This window comes from Lates calcarifer, linkage group LG19 (assembly GCF_001640805.2).
Source record: "Lates calcarifer isolate ASB-BC8 linkage group LG19, TLL_Latcal_v3, whole genome shotgun sequence".
NCBI classification, from domain to species: Eukaryota; Metazoa; Chordata; class Actinopteri; family Centropomidae; genus Lates; species Lates calcarifer.
The window spans coordinates 21,704,094-21,713,978 of record NC_066851.1 but is presented as its reverse complement, the minus strand read 5'-3'; the positions used below and the strand labels follow the sequence as shown (position 1 = coordinate 21,713,978).

The window sequence follows — 9,885 nt, the reverse complement described above, 5'->3', positions numbered from 1 at the left end:
GGATATTGGAAATGAGCGCTGGTTTTTAATCACTTCTACATCTTTTTAACTGATCTGCACTATTCTTGAACTTGCTTGGCCTGATTCTAGAAGTTTAAGATACCTGCTCGCCAAAGTTACATAGCACAAGAACAGGCATTCGCAGGACGGAGAGGAAATGACAGAGACACTATTCTCCCTGTGAGCAGCTAGTGTACCATCACAGTGATTCTCAAGCTGTTATTTTAATGTAAAACTGTTACATAATGTTGCTTTAAGAATTGGTTTTAGGGTCAAGGTGAGGGTTCTCTTGTAGAGTACTTTGGTATTTGTGAGAACCAAAGTGAGACTTAGACCTGAAAGAGTGATGATATCTTTCGGAAGGTGAATACATTTTGCCTGGTCTTAGGCCTGTTCAAGGGCTTAAGAATTGGCTTAAAGGGTTAGGATTAGTATCAGGGATAGAAGTACTCAAATCAAACTCTCTGTGCTACAGTAATGTGGGTACTGTAGTAGTGATGAGTTTAAAACAAGCTATAGTCAAGTGTATTTGTGTTTAAAAATATGTAATCTGTCCGTAGTTATGAAATGTCAGTGATCGTGAAATATTAAATATACATTAACATTAGTGGGCAGTGCTCAGTGTAACCAGGAAAAATGAGCTGGAATAATCTGTGGTCGCTTTAATTTCCATTAGGTTTCATGTTGTAGCATGGATGGATCACATCAAATATTAATCAGGCACTAATGTTAGTTAATTGTTTTATGGTCTATTAGGATTTGACAGTTTTGTGGGTTCAGTGTCTCATAGAATTTTAGTTTTAAATACAGGGCTGAAGACCAGGATTCACAGGAGCCCAGGGACCCACTGATATTAAAACTGAGGTTTAGAATTCAAGACCGAAGTCAGAGAAGGACAGAAAGCTCATACTTTAAAAGCTAACCTTGCAGCCTGAGTCAGGTGTGTTGTTTGTTGACTGAGGGTAAATGATCAGAGCTTCAGTCCCTCTGAGAAAATGTGAACCCAGCAGGAGTCTGTTGTGTCTCTCCGGGAGGTTTTGACAGGGGAAACATTTGGGAGCCACTGACCCACTCTCTGCTGAAAGAGGTAGAACATGACCACACCCCCTGTTACTCAGTGTGAGTCTATTGGCTGCTGGGAATTATCCGGTGTCTGGATGTGGCCACTGTCATGGGTTTATACTATTAAAACTCCCCAAACTCTTCCATCCTCCCTGACACTTGTTGCTGCTACCTGCGCACCACCGGGAGAGGCCACCTGAACCGCTTCAGCATTTCCTTTGGGATTTCCCGCGGGGAGTGATGAACTCCATCGACCCTCAGTCCCATCACCAGCACCAGCACCACACCTCCCCTACCGTCGGCTCTCTCCCACCTAAAAGGCGCCCAGGAGGCCCCGGACATGGCCGCTGTCTACTGCGACAACTTCAGCAGCATGTACCATCAGCAGAGCCTCCAGGGCGCACAGAGACCCGCCGGCTACGGCCTCGGGGATTACGCATCGTCTCCAAACCCGTACCTGTGGCTCAACGGACCGGGCGTCAACTCCTCCGCGTCTTACCTGCACGGCAACAACCCGGCGTCGTTCATCCCGCCGTCCTATGGCTCGCAGCGGCAGTTCATAACAAACTCACCTGGATTCGGCGGGCCCGACCTGGGCTGGCTGTCCATCGCCAGTCAGGAGGAGCTGCTGAAGCTGGTCCGTCCGCCTTACTCCTACTCCGCGCTCATAGCCATGGCCATCCAGAACGCGCACGAGAAGAAGCTGACCCTGAGCCAGATCTACCAGTACGTCGCCGACAATTTCCCGTTTTATAAGAAGAGCAAAGCCGGCTGGCAGAACTCGATTCGGCACAACCTGTCTCTGAACGACTGCTTCAAGAAAGTGCCGAGGGACGAGGACGATCCAGGTACCGTGAACGCACCAGGAAAAATGTTATTATAAATAATAAGTAGCATTCAAGTACAGTTCAGTCACCTGAAGTGTTAGTGAGGTTAAATCAGAGGTGAGCATGAATTAAACTGACTTGTTGCTTCAAAAGAAAAACTTAACAGCACGAGAAACTAAATGTAAACACAGTTTTTATAGAGCAAATGAAAATATCTAAAAATCCTGAGCTAACACTAATTAATGCTGTGTGATGATTTCTTTTAAAATCAGCAAGTGGTTAAAATTTAACACAGGTAAATACTGCAGCTGCTGTTCTTAAAAAATAGTGGATTAATACAGAGAAGTTCCCACAGATTTACAGAAATTAAATCATTCTAAAGCAATTTAAAACAACACAATAAAATAAGGGATTTAAATTCTCACTATTAAATAGTAAATATACATTTTAATTTTCCAGAAAGATACCTTGAATTTTGCAGCGTTTATTTTTAAATGGTACGTACATTGTACTTAAACATGACTGGAATGTTGTTTTTAATTCTATCCGCTTCTTTAGTCGAGACTTGAATGACAGTTAACTCAAGAAAGGTGTTATTTATTATTCAGAGTGCAGACATCCAGAAAATACTCACAAAGAGCTTCCCAGAAACAGAAATATGAGATAAATAAAATACTGGTAGATGACTGGTAGAAACTGTGTTCCCAACACATTTGTTTGCAGAGTCATATCTTGACATGAAAAGGCTGAAAATAGGTCAAAATAATCAAAAATAAATTGAATAAACTTTATTTAAATCATATAATTTACATATAATAGGCTCTGAAATAGCCATCTGCCACATTCAACCAGAACTGAAACAATTAATTTGCAACTGTGTCTCATCTTCAACCACAGGAAAAGGAAACTACTGGACGTTGGACCCAAACTGTGAAAAGATGTTTGACAACGGAAATTTCCGCAGAAAAAGGAAAAGGCGGTCAGATCCGAGCAGCACAGGAACGGCGGCGGCGGCAGCAGCAGCAGGGGCCACAAAAGTGGAGGACAGCAGGCCAGCGGTGGCGGCCTCACTGAAGCCCTCAGACAGTCCTCAGCTCCTGGGGCCGTCCTCTCCAGAGATGGAGGCGATGAACGAAAACCACAAGAGCTCGTCGTCATCATCACCACCTGGACTGGCCTCGTCCACTCCTTGTTTTAATAACTTTTACAGCAGCATGTCAACGCTCAGTTCGGGGGCCCCCACCCGGCAGGGGTCCCTGGGACTGGTGAACGAACTGTCAAATAGGAACATTACGGCCCTGAGCCCATACCACCCCAGCCACGGTGGACAGGATGCAGGGGTGTCAGAGCACAATGAGGGTTTGCATTTCAACCGTGGAGTGTACTACAACACGTTTGGCAGCGGGCAGAGTGGACAGTTCAACAGTCACTTCTACAACAGCTTCAGTGTCAACAGCCTGATTTATCCCAGGGAAGGGACTGAGCTATAGGAGCCGCTTCAGCACAGCATCACACTCTTTTAGGGACTCGTTGCTTTGTGAATCCTCCTGAAAAACACGCGTGTGTACATACCTGCATTTCAGCGGAGAGGCCAGAGAGCAGGCTCGGTAGCGGCTTCTCTACATCATGAACATAACACTCCCTTCACTGATCTGTTCACAGGAGAGATCAGAGAACATAAAGTATTTTAGAGACGCTTGATTTAACTTGACAAGCACTCAAACTGTGGAAACACCAGCCACAAAGTCAAACAAAAAAATCAGCACTTATCTTTGCTCTTCTTTTTTATTCCTATATAAAAGCTCCTACTTTGCTTTTAGTACTAAAAATGTATTTGCAAAGTAAGACAAACACTGAAAACTTATGGTTTTTTTTCTAATATTTTAAACATCTATTTTACATTTTTGGCAGTTTCAACAGAAACATTCCCAAATCTTATTGTCATATCTACTCTGTCGTGTTTGAGATTAAAATGTACGTTTGATATTTTGCCAAATCTAGCCCATATTTCTTTGGAGCAGCTAAATTCTTACAGTTGATCACACATGTTGAAACTGCTTATTCATAATCAACACAAATCTGCCAAAGTTGCCTTTGTGAGACCGCCATTACCTCAAAACAACAATCATATGAGATGAAAGTGCCCTGCTACACAGGGTTTACCTGTATATTCAGACAGTTTCCAAATGCAGCAATAATTGATTTAAGACAAATATGATCCGAAACAGGACTCGCCTTATTCTTATATCCTCCATGTTGACTGAAACCACAGCACTAAGGCTCGTGTAAATACTTTATAAATGTGTATTTTTGTAAATTATAAAGATAGTTTGTGACTTTTATTTATGCTATTTATGCTAATAGGCATTTTTTTCTACTGTTATCTGAACATAGTTTGATTAAAGCAGAAGTGAATGATATTAGCTTACAAAATGTGCCGAAAACAGTATCACTAAAACCCAGACGTCATAAATATATATTAAAACTATATGCTGTGTCATGGTCTCTCTCAGGATTCAATGTGACAATCACTGAATGGCTTTTGTATCTCTTATTGTCTTTTTTATCTTTATACAGTGCATACAGCTTACAGGCAGTTTCAACTGTGATTATAAATAAATATCATGTGGTCTCTATTGTATTGTCATGCATCATTTTCAAATAGGGCATCAGTGTATTCAGTTCGAATGCAGTTTGAATGCAAATTGACTTTAATCCCATAATTAATTACTTCTACTCCATTTCATCTCAATGCAGCCTCTTACCAATTATATAAAAACAACAAAAACATCCCCACATTATCTAGCCGTGTTTCTACAGGCTTTCTTCACTGTGGACATTTTCGTTTTTTTTTAATTCATTGACCCAGAAACGTCTTGTTCAGAAATTATTTTTCACGTAACCTTCAGTTGATGTGGTTTTAACGTTTTTGTATCGGAGCACAGAAGACAGACGTTCTACTCTCTTTCTCAGAACATATCTGTGTTGCTCAGTGCATGGTGCCAAATTTACTTTTTCACTTCAGTGATTCAAGATCAAGTTCACTTCCAACTAAAACATGATTAATCTACCTGTCTCTTTTATTCTATTAAGACGGCTTATCTTCCTGTTAGACCAGATGTTAGTGTTGAGGAATAACATCGCTCTCAGAAGACGCGCTTGTTGCTGAAAAACATGTGAATAGTCATTGACAGTTTGTTTCATTTTGTTTTCTGTTGTTGGGAAGTGGGAACTGCCCAACCTCACCGGTCGACTCCCAAAACCTCCTCATCTGTCGTGACTAATACCCTCTTATGAATCTAAGCCTGTTTAAAAAGATGCTGCAAAACAAGTACTCACATTAATGCTTTATTTTAAAGCTTAGACATTTCCTAGGAAGTTTTCCAGAGGGAAGTACAGTATGTAATTTCTTACAAATGATCAGTCAAAATGAGGACAGTGTTCAGTTGGTACACTTCCAATAACACATTTGAATGAATGAATGAAAGTCAAGAAGTCTGTTAGTACACAGGTGGATGCTTAATGTGCAAAGGTGACGTTTTTCTACAAACAATTCAACATATATGGAGGAGAAAGAACAGAATAATGAATGAGTATCTATATGAATTTAAAGGGAACTTTTCTTTCAAGGAAATTCTTGTTTTTCTTGCAGTTAGGATCAATGTCTTAAGCTTTGGTATTTGTTCTGTTGACTGTACTGCAGCATTTCAGGCAGATGTAATTTACCTGATTCATTTTTTTATAGCTCTCAGTCACAGCATTGCTTTAAGACAAGAAATTCTCTCCTTACAGTATATGTCATATTCTTAAATGTGAGTTTATGAAATGAATGAAAACTGCCTGCTCTCACAGTACATCTCAGTTCCTACCACACGTCCTCCAGCGCCGTGGACGGGATATCTGACGGGAGACTCTTCAGAAAAAATCAAGAGAGAAAGTTCAAGTTTGGAGGTGAGCCAAGCTCCCTGCAAAGACACCACAGTTGACAGACGTCTTGATTCAGAAACAGTGAAACAATAGAGCTATTGTGCTCAGTCCTTCACGCCAATCCACATGTATCAATTAGGGACTCTCTGAAGATATCCCCCTTAGAGCGACTGGGTTTAAGCATCTCTTTTGTCTCCATTCTCTGCCAGTGTTTGCCCCAAATTAAGAGGAGGCCATCTTGCTTTGTTCCTGTTAAGAAACGACGCATCAAGAAATTCCCTCTGCAAATATTTGCCACCCATTGTGCAGATTAGGGACAATGATTTGACCATTTATTTAGTTTTCACTGTTTATGATTCACACCAGGCATGTGTTCAAGGTACTTAAGAGTTATGCTGTGAAATTGATATGATAGTACTTTCTCATCATCTTGGATTTGGCCCTCAGTGAATTTTTCAAAAGGTGAATAATTATGGGAATAACTGCAAACTCAATACTGGGTAAAAATGAGCTTTGTATCACTTTTATCTAAATATAGTTAAAGGGTAAAAAAACGTCCTTAAGCTAATGTCATGTACTCGTGTGGCACTTGTTTAATTAATCATGCTGTGACCTACTAATTACAGCCTATGAATTTAGCTTTTCATAAACACCAAATACTGCTGTGATCTAATTTGGAGAATCACCAGACTCTGTTGCTCACAATATGGATCATTTAACACTTATTTTATCACACTTATAGACTTCATCAGTGCAGGGCTGTTGTCTGATGCCATAATGACTCTGAAACAACACTGTGATCACCCAGATCTGACTGTAGAGGTCAAACTCAGTTGTATGCATTGCATAGGCAGGTCCAAAACTTTTCCACTCTGGCAGACGGCACCAGTACTGCCCGGTGAATGAGGACCCCCGTTGCCAAGTGTGAACTTCTCTATTAGTGGGGATCCACTGACCCAGGCTCTGTTTGATCACTTTCTTTTGCGCCTGGAACATCGGACACCCCGTTCTAATTTGGCACCCGCGCAGCTCTATTGGGTGACATTTGAAAAGCGGCATTGTTGGTCCGGCTGGGAAGCAGGTTGAACACGGGACCGTGGGTGCTATTTCAAGGGGTGACTGTATACTGTAGGTTCATGTCCTGAAACAACCCCATAGGACCCCCCAACCCAAATTGTTCCTCTGATAATGAACAGTGGAAGAGGTGACGCCTCACTAATGAGAAACATCTTAGACGGAGCACAGAAAGCAACTGTTCGGTCTTACCAGCATGTTTCACGTGAAGGGCTGGGGGATCAACTTCATCAAGGATCTCTAACTGTGATGTTAAATAAGGACAGCAGAGTATTATTGGGTCAGGTGGGTGGCTTATTTCAGGAAATGGGTTGCCCGTGTCCTCAAATAATCCACAAGGACACACCAGATTTTACTCAAAATTTCAAAACTTTTCAAAGTGGCTCCACATGGTGCGAGAGGTAGCTGTTAAAGTTCACCCCACTGAAACCTCAAAGCTTCATGGCTTTAAAGTATAAATAACACACTCAGTACCTATGTGGTCAGTCTGTTTATTCACGTTTTCACATAAACTACTCCAAGACAACAAAAATCTGGGTCACTGAATCCTGACTGAACTTTTCTGTTCTTAAAAAAGTTTTCTTTATGTGACAACATGGGTTAATTTAAATTTCAATTTTTATCTAACACAGTGTTGAATGCACCATTTAGATCTTTTACTTAAATATTCTAAAAAAATAGACTTGGAAATGTGTAAAATGAAATAGTATTTTTGGTCAAATGTAATTAAATTATCAAAAGAAAAAAGTACTTTGGCCTCTGAATGTAATACTATGATATACTACACCACAGGATTACTGGAAGTATCATTTTAATGTTTGTCTTTCATCAAGCAGAGCTAATTTTAAATGTTTTGTCATTAGTTTAATCTATAACAACTAATCACATTTTGTAAGGTCTTCATATGTTTTATATTCTACAGCTGTAGAACAAGTGCAGGGGAATAGAAGTACAATATATCCCAGTGAATTGTAGTAAAGACATATAAAGTAGTATAAAATGTAAATGAAATACCTCAGATTAGTACTTAAGATCAATACTTGAGTAAATGTGTCTAGTAATGTTTTTACATTTTACAAATTGTTTTTAAACTTCCAGCCAATACAGCCTTCCATTATTTTCCACAATAACTTTAAAACAGAAGAGAAAAGTGGGTTTAAAATATCAATATATGAATCATAAAGGAAATGTATGCAAAATGTCTGACAGTTTATAAAGACTTAATGTTCTGTTAAACCATGAGAAAACAGTAAAGTGGAAGAATGAGAGTGGGGGTGTGTGTAGGAAAACATCTTGATGGGAAGTGTCCGGGAAGGAGGTTGAAGTTGGGGGAGTGGGGAGGCTTGATGGTGGGGTGGCTTGGGGGGGTCCTGAGTATGATTTGATCCTGGAAGGCTCAATTAAGTGGTTCGTTTACCCCTCGTGTGGAGCTGGTGAATTGGAGCCAGGTCAGCTCCGGGTTGAGGTGTTGTTCATTATTTTTCCGCCTGTCGGATCCCATGAGCGGCCGCAGGAGACGGTGGCTGCTCGGCGGCCGAGGAGCAAAGGGTCTGCCGGTGGGGTACGTCAAACACACTCAAAGCCTCTCCCCTTGCCTGGGGGATTATGATCAACAAAGCATGTCCCACACCTGCACCGGCCAGCACAATGGAAACTCCGCGGGCCAATGGAGACGCAGGGAGAGACCAGTTATTAGAGGCCCCCACCAATGAAATGGATTACATTAACCCCTTCTGTTGTTCTTCCTCCCAGAGCTTAAACATTGAACTGACAGACTCCACATCCCATTGAGAAAAATCCTGGTAACACTTTGTTACAATGGCTTTATTCCAGTTTGTCCACCAGTGGGGAAGTATTGTGTCTCTACTGTTAAACTGTGTGATGACTCGATAAAGAGCTGTACAGCTGTGCTGAAACTTTTGGCGGCTGGTTTAACTCACACTTCTTATTGTTGTGAGAACAGAACTGAAGAGCAGGAGCAACTTTGGTTTCTTTCTTAACAAGTAAAAATAAAATAAAAACAGCAAAGATGGCACAAAACTGAACATAAGGATCTGTAGGAGGCAGCTGCAGTTACAGTCTGAGGGCAACAATTTAAATCCATCATACACCATATTTACTTTTTAATCTCAGTCAACAACATGTCAAAAGGCCTATGAGGTATTCTCAGTGTGTGAAGTAGCCCAGTAAAGTAGACAGGTTTCTGGTCATGAAAAACTTTATATGTAAAGAATCATAAAGCGATGCCACTCCCTGCAGCTAAAGTTACTAGTTTGGTTCTTCAGGAGGAACTTTGTGTCCTTTGTTGTGCTGATGCTAAGCTTCAGGCTCTGATCACTGACATCGAGAATGAATTTATTTTCCTTCCACTTCACTGTTAGTTAGTGACTTGTCCTTTTTTATTTGCATGTAACCCAAGCCCCCAGGAACACAGCTGACGTGTTGAGCTAGTGGCCACACTCAGCAATGCAGGCTCACATTGATGCACACTAGACACAGACTTTTTCCTCAAAGGAATGGCTGTAACAAGTTGAGTACATTTTTCTAGGCATCATTAACTAAAACCTAACCTAACCTAAAATGACTTTGTATTAATGTAATGTAAAAAGTATCAGTCTGAGCAGAAAATCAGATTAAACTAAATGAGAAACCACTGACCTTCTGGAGGCAAAGAAAGATGATATCACACATCAGACACATTTCGTTTAACAAGTTAGACAACAGTTTACTCATCTTGTAACTGAATGAATCCTGAGCCAAGATACATCAGAATGTGTCTGAGTCAGCTCAGGAGATGACAGTTATTGGTTGATCACATGGTCGCTCCATGATCATTAATTAGAGCAGCATGTTGCAGCATCAGTGGCAAACATCTCAGTGAGTCACAATCAGGTGTGGGTATGCATTAAAACTCAGCTTTCATACTCTGCGTCAGCTCACCCCTACACACTAACGGCTGCCTGGATGGAGGAAATAGCAGTGGAAATAAGTTCAG

At 41.0% G+C, this 9,885-nt stretch overlaps 1 protein-coding gene across 1 annotated transcript; it reads left to right on the top strand.

The window, feature by feature from the left end:
• Positions 1-1,226: 1,226 nt before the first annotated feature.
• Positions 1,227-4,525, top strand: foxi2 (forkhead box I2). Its single transcript, XM_018685507.2, is given in 3 exon segments — positions 1,227-1,377; positions 1,379-1,910; positions 2,787-4,525. Coding segments are annotated over 3 exon segments (1,200 nt in total). The 5' UTR covers positions 1,227-1,302; the 3' UTR covers positions 3,380-4,525.
• Positions 4,526-9,885: the final 5,360 nt, after the last annotated feature.